The sequence below is a fragment of the Camelina sativa genome, chromosome 10, assembly GCF_030686135.1.
Source record: "Camelina sativa cultivar CO46 ecotype springtype chromosome 10, ASM3068613v1".
In the NCBI taxonomy this organism is placed as follows: domain Eukaryota; kingdom Viridiplantae; phylum Streptophyta; class Magnoliopsida; order Brassicales; family Brassicaceae; genus Camelina; species Camelina sativa.
This window is the reverse complement of record NC_141889.1, coordinates 9259972-9278070: the sequence shown is the minus strand read 5'-3', so window position 1 is coordinate 9278070 and position 18099 is coordinate 9259972. Positions and strand designations below refer to the sequence as shown.

At 33.9% G+C, this 18099-nt stretch overlaps 2 protein-coding genes and 1 pseudogene across 3 annotated transcripts; all 3 read left to right on the top strand.

Moving 5' to 3' along the window:
• Window positions 1-262: 262 nt before the first annotated feature.
• On the top strand, window positions 263-2148 carry LOC104718258 (berberine bridge enzyme-like 18 pseudogene; annotated as a pseudogene). Its single transcript, XR_015568142.1, has one exon. The product of XR_015568142.1 is annotated as a berberine bridge enzyme-like 18 pseudogene (transcript).
• Window positions 2149-8252: 6104 nt separating this feature from the next.
• LOC104718257 (berberine bridge enzyme-like 19) lies at window positions 8253-10683 on the top strand. Its single transcript, XM_010435967.3, has 2 exons — window positions 8253-9974; window positions 10314-10683. The coding sequence occupies exons 1-2, from the start codon at window positions 8351-8353 to the stop codon at window positions 10412-10414; spliced, it is 1725 nt and encodes a 574-aa protein (XP_010434269.1). The 5' UTR covers window positions 8253-8350; the 3' UTR covers window positions 10415-10683.
• Window positions 10684-11179: 496 nt separating this feature from the next.
• On the top strand, window positions 11180-13106 carry LOC104718256 (berberine bridge enzyme-like 21). The gene has a single exon (XM_010435965.2). The coding sequence runs from the start codon at window positions 11202-11204 to the stop codon at window positions 12936-12938; it is 1737 nt and encodes a 578-aa protein (XP_010434267.2). The 5' UTR covers window positions 11180-11201; the 3' UTR covers window positions 12939-13106.
• The last annotated feature ends 4993 nt before the right edge of the window (window positions 13107-18099 follow it).

The window sequence follows — 18099 nt, the reverse complement described above, 5'->3', positions numbered from 1 at the left end:
TATAAACGAAAGTGCAATATATTAAATTAATATGAATAAATAGATAGGAACATGACCATTAATTAACCTAACCTTTTCTCCTCGCATCAATCCAAAATAGTACCCAACTCAATGATTCAGCTCTTTTACGACTGGTGCATCAACATGACAAATGCCATTCAATCATCACATCCATCTATTATTATTTGGATCAAGACGTGTGATTCTATCTATCCACAACTTTTCATATATCATGCTAAGCCTACTGTACCAAATCAACAACAAATGTTTTCACCTTTCAATTTCTACACCAAAAACTTAATTTTAAATTAGTAAATATTTGTCTGCTAGCTTCTGTCTAAATTAAAAACACACTTCTACCTAGAAAGCAAACTCCATTGTTACAGAAAAAATATGAAACTCCAAAGCTTCTTTAGTTCTATACTGATCTTCATACTTCTATCAATATCTCATCATGTTTCAGCTAACCGGTCTAATCAATCCGGTTTTCTCCAATGTCTCTCTCTCCGGTTAAACGACTCCAACATCGTCTCAAAAGTCATACACAGACCAAACGAAACTTCTTTCTCCTCAGTCTTAGCTTCATCAATACAGAACCCAAGATTCTCTGCTCCTCATACACCTAAACCGGTTTTAATCCTAACTCCGGTTCAATCTTCCGATGTTCAATCTGCGGTTAAATGCGCACGCCGGTTCGGTATCCACATCAGAACAAGAAGCGGAGGACACGATTACGAAGGCCTCTCTTACCTTACACACAAACCATTCATAATCCTCGATTTGAGAAACCTCCGGTCTATCACAATCGACGTTGATAACCGGTCGGTTTGGGTCCAAACCGGAGCCACCATCGGTGAACTATACTACGAAATCGGTAAAAAGAATCAAACTTTAGCGTTCCCCGCCGGAGTTTGTCCCACCGTCGGCGTTGGAGGACACTTCAGCGGCGGAGGATACGGTACTCTACTGAGAAAACACGGTTTAGCAGCCGATCACGTGATCGACGCACGTGTGGTCGACGCACGAGGGATGGTTCTTGAAAGACGAGAGATGGGTGAAAACTTCTTCTGGGCGATTCGTGGAGGTGGTGGATCAAGCTTTTGCGTTGTCCTTTCATGGAAGATAGGTTTAGTAGATGTACCATCAACAGTAACTGTCTTCAACGTCACGGAATTCTCAGAACAGAGTGCTTTAAAGATCATTCATCGTTGGCAGTTCGTGTCTGATAAAGTGTCTGATGATTTATTCATACGAGTTATGTTGCAGAGATACAAGAACATGGTTCGAGCTTCGTTTCCGGGTCTGTATCTTGGTCCGGTTAAGAGTCTGTTGCGATTGGTAAACCGGGAGTTTCCTGAGTTGGGTTTGGAGGAAGATGCTTGTAAAGAGATGAGTTGGATTGAGTCTGTGGTTTGGTTTGCTGAGTTAGGTGAAGAACCTATCGATGTTCTTAGTAAACGCACACGAGGGTCACTAGCTTTCAAGGCTAAATCTGATTTTGCTCAAGAACCGATGCCTGGAAACGCTGTTTCTAAGCTGTGGAGACGGATGCAAGAACCGGAAGCAGAGCTAGCTCAGCTAATCTTCACTCCGTTTGGTGGTAGGATGAGTGAGATTGCAGATTACGAAACACCGTTTCCGCATCGAAAGGGTAATATCTATGAGATTCAGTACTTGAATTACTGGAGAGGAGATGAGAAAGGGAAGTATATGAGATGGGTGGAGGGAGTTTACGATGATATGAGTGAGTTTGTGGCAAAGTCTCCGAGAGGAGCTTATATAAATCTGAGGGATCTTGATTTGGGGATGTACGTTGGAGGTAAGAGGAGTAAGTATGAGGCAGGGAAGAGTTGGGGAGTGAAGTATTTTAAGAACAATTTTGAGAGGCTGGTGAGAGTTAAGACAAGTGTTGATCCTTGTGATTTCTTCTGTGATGAACAGAGTATTCCTCCTTTTAGGTCTGTTGAAGTTATTTGAAAGAGTCAGAGTGTTATAAAGAGTAAAGATATTGATATCTTGTGCTAAAATCAGAGAGCTAGAGCCTAGTGTAGTAGAGTGAAGTGTAGGCTTGGTTACGTGCTTAGGTATATTTGAAATGTGATATTGTCAAGTTTAGGTTCCAATAAAGATAAATTTCTCGTTATAAAATAAGGATTAATGTATAGCTCGTTTTATCCATCCAAACAGGCAAACACATTAACGTGTGGAACAAGATATCTTTAAGAATTTGTTAGAAAACTCTGAAAAGAACAGAACAGCATTAGTTTTCTTCAAGAGGAAGCAACCAGGTTTAAGTTAAGATAATGATATGGTACAAGGATACTGAAGATGAACAGTTAATGGGTAAGACGTACGGAAACAATGTGATGTAATCGGTAACGGGCAAGTTTTTAGTTTTTAGAAACGTATACTTAATTTACTTGGCAGCGGAAGAAGCTTTTGATCACGTACTTCGAGAAGGCGTAATGGTCTCTTGCACGTGAAATAATCTGATAGAAGCAACAACAGGCATTGATGTCGGAAGCAATCGCCATAGTGGTCAATGGTCATGTAGTTGACGCATAGCTGATGAAGAATAATACAAGGAGACTGAAGGAGTGAAGGAGCTAATCAAACACTACAAGAAAAAGGGGTCATTGTGACCTTTGCTTGAGACGAATTTTTTTGGTCACAAATATGTGACATTTTAGATGCTACGTTGTGACATTCTTTTTAGTAATAAATTCGTAATTATTTCGTCACAAGATTATTACGAATTAAATCGTCACTGAAAATTGTCTCTATTAGTGACTAAATGGTGTCGATATTATTAACTGTAACAAAGTGTGACGGTTTTACTACAATTATGTAGTCATAAATAGTGATATTTATTTGAGACAAAATATTTGTCACATATTTGTGACATTTTAGATACTCTATTGGGAAGAAAAAAATTGTAACCAATTCGTAATTGTTTAGTCATAATACTACGGTTACGGATTAATTTATGACAAAAAGTTGTCAGAAACGGTAACAAAATTTTTATGATAATTTAAGTAATAACAATTGTAATGGTATTATGACATTTTGTCAAACATTGATTAACCAGTTAAATATAGTTTTACATAGAGAATGATCATTGTATTTTATTAAGGTAAATACAAACTAATAATTAAAAACTTTCTTTTGTAAACTAAATTAATTAGTGGCTAAACATAAAATAGTGTTATATTTCTTAATAATTAATATTTTTATGTAGGTTGTTCAATGAAATCATGGTTGCTGCTAATCTTGGCATAAATGGAGATAATCTAACCTTGCTTAGAGAAAAATAATTGCAAGTTGGTTACAAGAACATGTAAGGAATTATGATTATTATTTTAAAGCTGTTTTGAATTTATGTTTAAATAGGAGCCGACTAAATAGTCTCATTATTATTTAATTAAATTTAAGAAAGATGTTTAAGATATTGTAAACTAGATTTTTACTTGTTAGAAAAGATTTTATTTTTATTAATAATTAGAACTTCTAAGCACTCAAAAAGCGCCTAAATTTTCCGAAATATTTAGTAACTTTTAGAATTTCCCTCTAAAACTTACTAAATATTTATTATACCTTAAAACTTCCCTTGTATTATATAGGGGATATACCTAATACTTAAATTGTAACTCTAACTAAAAACTAGATTACTATTTCTTCTTGACGCTTTGTTTCTCTGGTTTTCACCGATGCAAAGGTTAGAAGCCATATTTTTTATTGAATTATTAGATCTATATTATGCAATCAACCATTGAATTTATCTTTTTCTACTGTCATCTTTTTCTATTGTCACTCAGCATATATACTTGCGGAGTGATTTGGTTCTGACTAATCTAATGGATGTATATAATGTATATAGATTTTCTGTTTGACTATTCTAATCGATCTATATATTAGTATATATAAAGGATTTGAAGTGATGTCACATAGTTAAATTGATTTGAAAAAACTGTTGTGATGCCATCTACGTATATATTTATTTGTTTATATTTATATGGAGTTATTGCAAAAAAATTTGATGAACATGTGCAAGAACACTTGTCAAAGAGATAGTCTTCAAACAGTGACGGTTTGGTAATAGACAGTCTAACCCAAAAGGAGAAAAATAAATTTATGTTAAGGTAATATTTATAGACTGAATTATGCATAGCTACATATTTTTTGATGAGTTAAAAAATTACTATTTTTATTTGCGTTTGAAAATATATATCAATGTTCATATACTTGTGTTTTTTTTATAGATTGCTGAAATATGAAGACAAGGCCGTGTATTTGGACTAGTCAATGCAAAATGGAATTTTTATGTCTTTGGATGATTCATCAGTCTTCCCACAACCTACTGAAGAAGAAGTGAGAATATTAATCCACAGAGTTGAAGAACTTGTAAATAAATTAAAAAAGAGTCATGATGACAATTTACTCCTCTAGAAATGTCTCCAAGCACTTGAAAACATCTATGTCTCCACAAGTTTCCATGGAGTTGCTATTTAACTAAATTTTGTTTTGTTTTGTTTATTCATAATAGGTTTTCTCATATTGGTTTTGTTTACTTTAATTTATAAATGAATAATTTATTTTATTATATATTTTTTGTAATTATTGATATACAGCTTATTTAATTATTATTGTGACAATAATTTAGTAAAATATAATATTAAGAAAAATAGGAGACGATGGTTTGGATAATTAATTGTAATTATTTTGATACTACTGGTTGGACGTCATGAGCTAAACATTATAATGTAATAATAGTAACAAATTGCATTACGGTTTTGAGACTAAAATTTTGTCATAATAAATGACGGTCTTTGATACATGTTCTTAGTTAGTAGTTGTGACGGGCAAGTGACATTTTACAGGTCACTAAGTGTGACGTTTTGAGACTACAGCAGCGTCGTAAACAGTGATTAACTTGATATGTGATTTCGGTCATGAAGTAAAACGTATTTAGGACGATAATTTTAGTAAGCAATTGTGACATTTTAGATACCTTTACAAATCGTTACATTTGGTGACGAAATAGATATGTATGAGTTAGTCGCAACTCTTGTGACGTTTTAGTGACTAAAAAAAAATTGTGACCATTGTATTGTAACCATTCACCATTCGTCACAGTTTCGTAACAATATTTTTATTGTGACGAAAAAAATTATTGTGACGGAATATTACGTGACAATAGACTTATTTTTTTGTAGTGCAAGTTTCAATTTTTAAGGATTAATGTGTGATTTAATTATTTATTCGATCTCGTTAAATAACTGTTATGCTTCTAAAAATTATTCATTCAAATTCGTTTTGCGTCTATTTGAATATGTGATCTTAAAGGAATCTAAACTACTAGTTAATTTGCTAGACATCCGAATATTTCAAAACACGTACCACAGTTTCAGTTCGTGCACTATTCATAACATGATGATGCAATACAAATAAAACTTTCTAAAATAATCAAATGTTTTTAAAAACCTTTTTAACAATGCCTATACAAAAAGAATATACTAATAAATAAAATAAATTCTTTGTCTTATCGTTAATTATGAACTTCTTGCAATTCAAATATGAAATGTAACAATAAACCAAAAATATATCTGTATACGAAATGTTACTTTTCAGCATAAGCGAAGTAAACGAAAAACGAAGAAAAACACGTGATCGTGGATTGAATTCATGAACGCATGCTTATTAACCCACAACGTATGAAAATGTAAGCCACACAAATAAAACCCTTTCACTTTCAACTTTAATGACAAAACATATTAATAATAAAAAATTTGGTTGCTTTAATTTATCATAGCGAACCTTAAAGTTGAACTTTATCATTTTTTCTCTATATATTTCAACTGAATCCTTAGTTTTACAGGTTTTAGAAAGGGTTTATGTTTTAGACTCTTTTCTTATATCGTTAATTAACGTTTGCCCATGATCCACATGATCTGTAAATCTCAAATTTATTTATGTTGAAAATTGCACTAGAATGGATGTGTATCTTGTACGTATCCTTAATATTATTATAGCAGCAACAAAGTATGCATCTTATCTAAAGAAAAATGACCATTTCTCTTCTTCTTTTTTTTTTTTAACAATAGTTTCGTAAAACAATATTGTATATCTTATGCTTTTAAAATTCTTAGCGGAAGAGGCCTTTTTTACCCAAAAGAAGAAGACTTAAAAGTCATAAACATAAAAGAAAGAAAACGAAGCGAGTGGACAAATTAAAACTACAATTTACAATGTAATATGTTGATGTATGAAATCGACAATATAGATAATACGGATCTTAGTGGGAATAAGTCGGAACTGGTCCTTTTATTAACGTAGAATTTGAGGAATGGTTTACAGAAAATGGCGATTAAAGAGTAAAGCGCAGTTAAGACGAAAAATATAGCTCTTCTCTCTCTAATTGCCCAAAAAGTGGATCCCTTCTCTGACAATGACATTTGCTATATGTAGTGGGCCAGTGACCTAGGGCTTCTTCTGTCTTTCTGTAAAATGACGATTTTGCCCCTGCAGCCAGATGGACCAGATCCATAACTTCAGGCCCAAAATCTCTTAAGAATCTTCTGTTTGGGGCTTTAGGAATGTTGGGGGCAGAACCCATATCCAACATAATCAAATTAGTACTAGTCAAAAATATTTATTGAGTGCTATCTCTGATTTTGATGGTTCATGCAAATTCTTAATTAATAGTGTATTCAGAATGACTACAAAACATAACATCAAAATTAAATTATTTGGTGCTATTACATTTGAATTTTTAAATTTTCAGTTGAAATTTATAAAGGTGTTTATTTCAACTGAAAATTTATAAAATTCAAATGTAATAGCACCAAATAATTTAATTTTGATGTTATGTTTTGTAGTCATTCTGAATACTAGGCTATAGAACCGTCAACATAATAAACACCTTTATCTACGCAACTATAGTTTTCCATTCAAACAAAATAATATTAGTATATATGGTTCCTATGAGAAATCATTTTTTATTTTATGTCCGTCCACCGGAGCTTTTTTTAAGTCGTAACAGAATTAAGTTGACTTTGTTCTTTAACATGGGTACGACTTGAAAAGTTAGAAGCATCAAAGATGACAAAGTAAATGAGTGCACAAAACTCCAATGTACAAACGAATATATTTCATTTTAGTGCGTAATACAAAAGTTGTAACGCGTCTCTCTCATTTTGATGGTTGTTGGAAAAAATAATTGATGGTATTTCAGAATGTCTAGTCAATTTTTTTCCCATACGCATGATCATTTTTGTTGTTATAGAGGGGATACATAGTGACAAACCAAACAATACTATATACTGACTATAAACAAAAATACAAAATGAAAGAATCTTAGAGCCTACAATTTTATTTAAGTTAAAAATTGAAACGAATTGAACAAACAAAAAGTCGCAAAAGACTGAATCGAAGCTTCGTTATAAAACAATGCGCGTATTAAAGGTCTTCTCCTTCAACTTTTCTTGCTTCGTATCATCATCCACTAGTCCCACAACCCCCAATTGGATTATATTACCCGACACCGACCAATGAATGCTACGACCATTGACTAAAACATCGAACACACATTAAAACCAAAATAAAAAATAAATGAAACAAAATGAAACGGCTAAATGATTATTTGCTTCTAGAGCAAATCTGTGTTCGTTTTCAAAACTGCGTTCATATGATTTGTAACTCATATTTTTTCAACTCATTAATATTTGCTTCGGTTGATTAGTATAATTGTATAAACGTTTCAATCGGTTAAGTAACTCGTAACTTATACTAGTAATAAAGTAACTCGTAAATTATAAATAACGGAGATTATTTGAGTTAATTATTGAAGAAAAACTTTGTCCGTAACTAATCTTGTACTAATAAATGTCTATAACTTCAAATACTATAGTGACTCAAATGAACATAAATGTCAAATGTCAATGAACTGGATGAAATTTCAGATACATTTGAGTTTTTTTTTTTTTTTTTCTAGACTAAATATGTGTATTTATTATTTTAAATGGGAAATTTGGAATATTTAATTTTTCTTGTTTAGTATCATTGTATTGTTAAAAGAACTGTTTTCTTTGTTACATTTATTTAGGAGAGCATTAAGGCGGGTTGGATGATTTACGTAGAACCTTTCTTTTTGTTTTGTTATAAAACGAAATCTCTGTAATCACTAATCATCCCCTAATCCCCCCACTAATATCTTTTGTTAATATAACGAACAAAAAAAAGAAACAAGACATATCTTCTCGCTACGGTTATAAATAAACTAGATAAGTGCATAGAACAGAGGAACACGACTCGAGACCCAAAAAAGAGAAAAGATCCCATTTTTTAAGACAAGATGCTCACGACACATCCTCCACGAACCTTTGTCTCTGTCCCTCTCTTCTTCTTCTTCTTCTTCTTCCTCCTCTTCTTCTCTCTCCCTCTCTCATCTCTCTCTCAATCGAACTCCGTCCACACCTCATTCCTCAAGTGTTTCTCAGAGAAGACGAAATCACCGCAGTCCCAAATCACCGACAATGTCTTCTCGCAGAGCAGCCCTGCTTTCTCCTCCGTCCTCCGCGCTTACATCCGAAATGCGAGGTTCAACACTTCTTCCACTCCGAAACCCATGATCATCGTCACTCCTCGCTCCGAGAGCCACGTCAGCGCCGCCGTCCTCTGCTCAAAAACCCTAAATTTCCTCCTCAAAATCCGAAGCGGCGGCCACGATTACGATGGTCTCTCTTACATCTCCGATAAACCCTTTTTCATCCTCGACATGTCCAACCTCCGCGACGTCTCCGTCGATATCGCCGCGAACTCGGCTTGGATCTCCGCCGGAGCCACTCTCGGTGAGGTTTACTATCGGATTTGGGAGAAAAGCAGAGTCCGTGGCTTCCCCGCCGGAGTTTGTCCGACGGTTGGTGTTGGTGGTCATGTAAGCGGCGGCGGTTACGGTAACATGGTGAGAAAATTTGGATTAACTGTGGATTACATAGAGGACGCGAAGATCGTCGATGTAAATGGTCGGGTTTTGGATCGGAAAGCCATGGGTGAGGATCTTTTCTGGGCTATCTCCGGTGGAGGAGGAGGTAGCTACGGCGTCGTTTTGGGATACAAGGTTAAACTCGTTCCTGTACCATCGACCGTTACTGTTTTTAGAGTGGAGCAGTACATGAACTCAGGAGCTGTGGACATGGTTTACAAATGGCAATCCGTGGCTCCCAAGACGGATCCGAATCTGTTTATGAGGATGTTGATTCAACCCGTGACGAGGAATAAGGTGAAGACTGTGAGAGCCTCTGTGGTTGCTCTGTTCTTAGGCAGAGCAGACGAAGTTGTTTCGTTGCTTCGTAAGGAGTTTCCTGAATTGGGTTTGAAGAAGGAGAACTGTACGGAGATGACTTGGTTTCAGTCTGCTTTATGGTGGGATAACCGTCTTAACGCGACTCAGGTTGATCCTAAAGTGTTTCTTGATAGGAATCTTGATTCGTCTAGTTTCGGGAAGAGGAAGTCGGATTACGTCGCGACTGCGATTCCAAAGAAAGGGATTGAGTCTCTCTTCAAGAAGATGATCGAGTTAGGGAAAATAGGGCTTGTTTTTAATCCCTATGGAGGTCAAATGGCGGAGGTTCCGGTTACCGCGACGCCGTTTCCTCACCGTAAGAAGCTTTTCAAGATTCAGTACTCTGTGAACTGGAAAGAAAACTCTCCGGCGATAGAGAAGGGATACTTGAATCAGGCTAAAGTGCTTTACAGATTCATGACTGGTTTTGTGAGCAAGAACCCTAGGAGTGCTTACTTGAACTACAGGGATGTGGATATTGGTGTGAACGATCATGGGAAGAATAGTTACAAGGAAGGAGAGGTGTATGGAAAGAAGTATTTCGGAGTGAACTTTGATCGATTAGTGAAGATTAAAACCGCGGTTGATCCCGGGAATTTCTTCAGGAATGAACAGAGTATACCTACCTTGCCAAGTAAGGCATAAAAGATCGATCACTTATCATTTGATATAAACATTGGATTTGCTTTAATGTAATTTTATAGTTAAGCACATATAGAATACATGGTTTTGGTTGGATATTGTAGATTGTATAGTTTCTTTGTTCATGGAACTCTACAACAAGCCTATGTAATAAGTTAAGTTCTGGTGAATTTCAAACCAGTGATTGTTGCCATGCTATTCAGATTTAAGGCCATGATTGTGAAAACTTGATGGTTTGGTTTGGAGTAGTTGAGGATGATTCTTTCTTGTGACCTGCAATTTTGTGTAACGAAATGGATAGTGTTGACTTTTGGACCTGATTTGGTCGCAGATGCAAAGGGAACGTTGTTGCCTGCGCCGGGAACGGCAAGACGGTGGTCACGAGCTGGAAGAGCCACCGTAGCTGCTACGGTGGTCTTACACGTCTTCTAGAATCGTGAGATTGCTTTTTCTTGTGTTTTGTGTTGGTTGAGTGATGATATCTCTTCATAAGATGAACAGAGCCTCAATCTTTTCAGATCTTTATCTGAAGTTGAATGCATTTGAAAGATTTAAAATTTTCGTGAGAAACAGATTTCATACAGTGGAAGTGTTTTTTTTTTTTTTTTTTTTTACAGCTACAGTAAAGTGTTACGAGTGGGTTAAATAAACTTTTTGATTTAATTGTTATATGCTTTTTATATAATTATTTTTTAATGTAACTTTTATGTCAACTTATATTAGCCAAATCTTCTGTGGATTGGTAAGATGAACATAGCCTTGAAGATTTTGCCATAATATGAAGAACAATGAAAAGTTTAATCAAAATATTAATATAGATTATTTTAGGAATTAACCAAGTACATATCTTAAAAAAAGTTTTCAAAATTTAGGAAATGTGTTAATTTGCGGTATATTGTCATATACAAATTAAATTTGTTTCTGTATTTAAATGGAAATTTAGCTCACTAAAAAAGCAATGAAATTTGTGAAATCAAATCAAGATAAAGAAGATAATCTAGTTTGATCTGATTTGATTTAGGCCTCATTTGATACTTTCCTCTGCAGTTCCTAATCACTACGACCTTTGAGTCTTTGACAAATGTTGACCATTGATTAAAATAACTCAAAATTAACAACCCATAAAACAATACTATAATTATATTGTTATACCATTGTGATCAAGATAATATATACCCCAAAAGGCAAAAAGTATAGATATTGTCATATTGTAATTAAAATGATTAAAGGAAAAAAAACATTATCTCTACTGCTTAGCGGTTATAAAAGTACAGACAGAACAGAGAAGCAGCAACGAATCTCTCTCTCTCTCTCTCTCATTACAAGGATGATGATGATTAAAGAACAAACCTTTGTCTCTGTCCTTTTTTGTGTCATCTTCCTCGTATCTCTCCCTTTGTCCATGTTCGCTGCACCTCCGTCGTCTGACTCTATCTACGAATCATTCGTTCAATGTTTCTCCGACAAGACGAAGTCCCCACAAACCCAAATCACTGACAACGTCTTCTCTCAGACAAACCCTTCTTACTCCTCCGTCCTCCGTGCTTACATCCGCAATGCGAGGTTCAACACCTCCTCTACTCCAAAACCCACGATCATCGTCACTCCTCGCTCCGAGAGCCACGTCAGCGCCGCCGTCGTTTGCTCAAAAACCCTAAATTTCCTCGTCAAAATCCGAAGTGGCGGCCATGATTACGATGGTCTATCTTACATCTCTGACAAACCCTTTTTCATCCTCGACATGTCGAATCTACGAGACGTCTCCGTCGACATCGCCGATCAATCGGCGTGGATCTCCGCCGGAGCAACTCTAGGAGAAGTTTATCACGGAATTTGGGGGAAAAGCAAAGTTCATGGCTTTCCCGCCGGAGTTTGTCCCACGGTTGGTGTCGGTGGGCATATCAGCGGCGCTGGTTACGGTAACATGGTGAGAAAATTTGGATTGTCTGTGGATTACGTTGAGGATGCTAAGATCGTAGATGTTAAAGGTCAGATTTTGGATCGGAAAGCGATGGGTGAGGATTTGTTTTGGGCGATTTGCGGAGGAGGAGGAGCTAGCTTCGGAGTTGTATTGGGATACAAGGTCAAGCTCGTTCCTGTACCAGAAACTGTAACGGTTTTTAGAGTGGAGCAGTATATGGATTCAGGAGCTGTGGATATGGTTTATAAATGGCAATCCGTGGGTCCGAAGACGGATCCGAGTCTGTTTATGAGGATGTTGATTCAACCAGTGACGAGGAATAAGGTGAAAACTGTGAGAGCTACTGTGGTTGCTCTGTTTTTAGGCAGAGCAGACGAAGTTGTTGCGTTGCTTGCTAAGGAGTTTCCTGAATTGGGATTGAAGAAGGAGAGTTGTCAGGAGATGACTTGGATTCAATCTGTTTTATGGTGGGATAACGATGAGAATGCAACTAAGACTAATCCTAAGGTGCTTCTTGATCGGGAACTCGATACTGCGAGTTTCGGGAAGAGGAAATCGGATTATGTTGCGAGTGAGATTCCTAGAGATGGGATTGAGTCTTTGTTCAAGAAGATGATCGAGTTAGGGAAAATAGGGCTTGTTTTTAACCCGTATGGTGGGAAAATGGCTGAGGTTGCGGTTGACGCGACACCGTTTCCGCATCGAAAGAAGCTTTTCAAGATTCAGTACTCGGTGAACTGGAAGGAAAACTCTGCGACGATAGAGAAGGGATTCTTGAATCAGGCTAAGGTTCTATACAGTTTCATGACCGAGTTTGTGAGCAAGAATCCTAGAAACGCTTACTTGAACTACCGGGATGTGGATATCGGTGTGAACGATCACGGGAAGAATAGTTACAAGGAAGGAGAGGTGTATGGAAGGAAGTACTTTGGAGAGAACTTTGATCGATTAGTGAAGATTAAAACCGAGGTTGATCCAGAGAATTTCTTCAGGAATGAACAAAGTATACCTACCTTGCCTAGTAAGGCACAGTGATGAAAACATTTAGCTTTTTATATTAATTAATCAAATGAAAAGGTTTGATTTTGAATTAGCCAATAATGTTTAGTGATGAGAATATGATTATTTGGAATATTTTATACTATTGTATTCACGGAACTCTATTCTAAGATTCTTTGTTCATGATGTGAAAAGCTTTTAAAAGGGGGTTGGTGGTATTGATGATAAACACAGAAATTATAAAACCGTTGATTGTTGGATGTAGCTACCTGATATTGAATTTTATTGCGGAAATTGAGGATTTTTTTTTTTATTTTTTTTTTTTTTGTTTTTTTTTGTAGTAGTAGTAGTAGTAGTTTAACCAACAATGACTCTCGTGAGTAAATTTTGGATTATGTAACGAATGATATAAGAGTTGACTAATTGACTTGTGTAATTGGGGAAGGGAACGACGGTGGAACCTAACACGGCCACAGGTCACAGCCAAGACGATGGGCTGGGCATGAGCTAGAGTAGTAACCATATTCGTAGAAGTAGGACTAGTGCCGGTGATCTTAAAAGTCTTTAAGAATCTTAGATTGAATCGTTGACTAGTGCCGGTGATCTTAAAGTCTTTAAGAATCTTAGGACTAGTCAAACTTTGTTGTTTCGTTTTCTATTCTTTTTTTTTCTAGATAGATTCGTGTATCAAACTGCACGTTTTCAAGGACTTTCGTTTTCGGTTTTGAGGATTAAAGAATTTTGGGTTTTTATTTTATTATAATGCAAGTAACAAAAGAAAAAAGTATAAATTGGTTATGCATGGTTCAAGAGGTTCAAAAGTGTAATTATAATGATCTTGCATTATGAAATATGAATTCAACAAAGATGGCGCAAGAAAATAATTATAGTAATCATTTTCTGTTTTAATATTTTCTGAGGCGTAAGCCATCTCGGACTCCGACCATAAAAAAACTATCATGGACTTTCGAAGGAGTAACATGTGTCCCGTAAACTACTGTAACAAAAAAAAAAATTTGTTTTAGACGAAGCTTAATTTGATAACTACTAGCTAATGTTTTAGATAAAGAATACATGGTAACTATTGTTTTGAATCTTATTATTTCTATACTAGTATTTTGCTTTTACTCAAAAATCCATTTTGAAAAGTTTTTATATATAATGTATATAGTTTTTATAAAGTTTTTAATTATAAGTAAGATTTAAAAAAGTAAGAAAATATTTCTACCTCATTCAAACATAAATATATGTTTCCTTTTCATTTCAATTTATATTTAAATACCTCATTCAAACATAAATATATGTTTCCTTTTCATTTCAATTTATATTTAAATTATCTTGAATTATTGGATAATACATTTAGTTAAAATTGTGATTTTTTCCTGCATATGATGTAATACAAATTTTTAACAATGGACATATATTACTCAATATACAGATACATATCCCACATCGCCTAAAAAGGTTGGGCAATGCTTCAGAGTCATACTATAAAAAAGACCAAAACGATTCATAATACAAAAATCTTGATTTATCAGGTATTCAAACATAAAAAAGTTTTATTTGGTTTATTCCGGTTCTTTATTAAAGATTTTTAAAAATTTAAATATAATAAATATTTAATTTATATTTTTTAGAAAGTTAAACTTTATAAAATGTTAAAATTATTAATAATATTTAAACTTTTATGAAGTTTCAAATTTATTAAGTTTAAATATGATAAATATTTTAACATTTTAAAAAGTTATAAGACCTTTAAAATATTAATAATATATTTAAACTTTTACGAAATTTCAAATATGAGAAATATTCAACCGTTTTAAGAATTCTAGGTATTATAAATATTTAAACTTTATAAGAAGCGGCAATCTTATACTGTAAAAATGTAAATGGTTACAATCTTAATAAATAACATATCAACTCAAGCTAATATTTATAATACAAAATAATAAATATTAAAAATTAAGATGATATAGCGCAAGTTAAAATATCTAAGGATGGAGTTATATAACGGACGGGTTTGTCGATATTTATATAAATTTAAAATATCATTAATTTGGTGTTACACGGATAAAACATCATTTCGTTATTTTGTCAACACTATCGGTATTAGAGAATAGACATATCTAATTAAATTTATTAAATAAATATTATGTAAAAATAAATTATATTGCGGTATTATATTGTTTAAATTTTAAACAATAAATTAACAATTATTATATGATTATAACATACTTAACCAACAAATATAATTTATAATTTAAATGTTTTTGTTATAAATAATTTGTCCTGCAGGTCCTATAGTATAATGCAATACGATGCATATAGTATTGATATGACTATATATACGTCTATACCTTTACCTAATAGTTTCAAAGATAAGTATATAGAGTATCATGTTGTAAAGTTTTCGAGCAAAAAAATGTCTTTTAAGCATTTTTGCAGTTGTAGTTACTTATTTTCTCAAAAATTTTATGACGCCACATGATTGGTAAATCATTCACGGAATCGTACTATATGTAAGCATTATTCAACTATTAGGTGAGTCTTCAACTAAAATTATACTAAAATAGTCACATTTATGATTTTTGTCAAAGTATAATTTTAGCCGCAATCTTATGAATTTTCTAATGAACGCATACGGATTTAAGATTTTAATATAATAGAGTAAATATAATTTACAGTCAAATCATGGACTTTTTAATGGAGTCAATATGATCCTTGTATAATTGTATTATCTAATCTAACGCATGTACAAAACTCATAGTGGCCTTTGTGCTTCACACACCTGCGTATACATATATCACACATTAAGGCACTACGCCACTACTTTCGAAGAAAGGTGGTCAATAATGAAAGTGTATCTCAAACAAGATCATGAAAGGGGGCGGAGTTGCATTATTTAAAGATTACTAAAACATATGATAGAAGGAAGTGTTACGGAACGGTATAGAGAACACAAACATACAAAAAACACACTTGGAACGCGCCAAGCAAACGCTTTAATCAATCTTATAAAAACCCTCGTTTTTTATAAGACTTGAAACCAAAGCTCACTCTCCTATCTATCTAACACAACAACCTGTGTAGATCTAAAAGAGTATAACACACACATTCACCTTCAAAGCTTTTTGTATTTGCTTGAAGGTTTACAAATCTCACAATCTTTATCCCACGAGTGCTCCCTCTTTTTGCGGCTAGCCCTCGTCATTTTATAACCCCACAAACGATCTCTAACCTAGATCTTTGTGAATCCTAACTAAAAGGAAATATTCTTTATCCCTAAGAAAATATCTTCTCTTATCTCCTCTTGTCAAATATACTCTCAATATCTTCGAGTATATCTTGATTTCTTCTTCCTTCCTTCTCACGCATCTTGTCATCGTAACCACAATATTTCTCCACGTTAGCACGTCATTCCACATTAGCATATCAGTCCTCCGAGACACTTCTCAGCTACCTGATACCTTCATAGCTCTGTTGCACTTTCAGGAAGTAGGTGAGATCTTACATCTTTAGGTGCAAAGTCTTCCATTTTTACTTCGATTAGTTAGTTAAAAGAAAAAAAAGATGATCGAACCTTATTGAATTGAAAAATTAGATAGGAATTCGTGATAAGACACTAAAGTATTAATACAAACTACTGGATTACAAAAGTAAAAGTAAGATAACCAATCAATATATAGTCAATTGTCAAAGCACCAATATAATTGTTGGGAAAAAAAAGAAATGGAAAATTAATGAGAAGAAAGAACCCTAACAACAACAAATACAGGATCAAAAGTCTTCTATTCTGGTGACAGACTGGTCAATAGTGGAAATTTTGATAAACAATAAATTATTTGAATGTAATGAAAGTCGTTACTCGCTTGTTTAATGGAGATTCTGTTTTATGCCACTCTTCTTATTTAGAGATAGAGATTAGTCACATATTATCTATGATTTGTTTACAAAGCCCGAATATAAAATAAAACAACAAATTTGTTCTTAGGCTACCAGTTTAACAACATGGTAAACAAAATAGTGTTTTAGATTCATTATACTATACATTTCATAAGAAAAAAAGACAATTATCTGGATTTGAATTATCTTTACAACTCAAAAAAGAAAAGAAAATGAATGGCTTGTTTTGTCTACAAGACATTCATCTTAGAATAGACTTGGAACAAAGTTTGTTCAAAAAAAAAAAAAAAGAATAGACTTGGTACAACCAGAAATAATGGCTGATCAATCTGCCCCAACAAGAGAGAAATTCAAACCTTTACTTATGATGTCAATCTACACACGAAATAGTAATATGTTTTCTCTTTTTATGCAAATACAAAAATATATAATTAGAGTAATTGCATTGCTTTGATTTAAAGATAGATGAAAGAAGTTAGACATGATTTACAAACTACAAAATCAAGAGTAAGAATAAGAAAAAGGAATCACTTAATTTCCTTCAAGTGACACTTAGAATAAAGACACACAAAGTTTAATAAAATTAGATAATATATGATGCTTCGGTAATCATTCTATCCCAATATCATGTGTTTGGTGTGCTGCGTTTGAATTCTTCTTTAGTTTGCCGGCCAACAACTACCATTACGTTATATATCCATGGCTTATTAACATCTGTATTAGGGGCAGAAAATCTCCATCACTAGAAACAATCAAAATGTTTCAACACAACTTACCACTTAGAAATTGACGTACAACTTGATGCACGATTTTTCAGTCCGCCACATCCAATTGTCTCTCATATGGCAAAAAACTTTGAACCGTGAATATTGAACTTGTACCCCACAATTCAGGACCAAAAACCAGCGTTTTCGAATGGGTGCATCCAACAAACTAAACTTCGTGATTGTAGATAATTATAATTTTTAGCGATAAACAATTATTTCTAACAGGCTGCATTTGTTGATTCATCTCTACTCAAATTATAACTTTTAGCAATAAACAGTTATCGTCAACGGTTTGAAGATATAGATTGATATTTCTAATTGCCCTCCACTCAAACAATATCATGAAAGGGGACAGAGTTGCATTATTTTACATTACCAAACATATGATAGAGGAAGTAGGTGAAATGTAATCTTACATCTTTTGGTGCAATAATTAGTTCAGTAAAAAAAAAAAGTTCGAACCTAATTGAATTGGAAAATTAGATAGGAATTCGTGATAAGACACGGCAAAGTATTAATACAAATTC

Bases quoted from the DNA above. Each gene is read 5' to 3' on its own strand.
- LOC104718257 (XM_010435967.3), top strand. From the start codon at position 8,351: ATGCTCACGACACATCCTCCACGAACCTTTGTCTCTGTCCCTCTCTTC. The intron at 9,975-10,313 runs GTAAGGCATAAA...ATTTGGTCGCAG, and splicing joins GAGTATACCTACCTTGCCAA to ATGCAAAGGGAACGTTGTTG.
- LOC104718256 (XM_010435965.2), top strand. From the start codon at position 11,202: ATGATTAAAGGAAAAAAAACATTATCTCTACTGCTTAGCGGTTATAAA.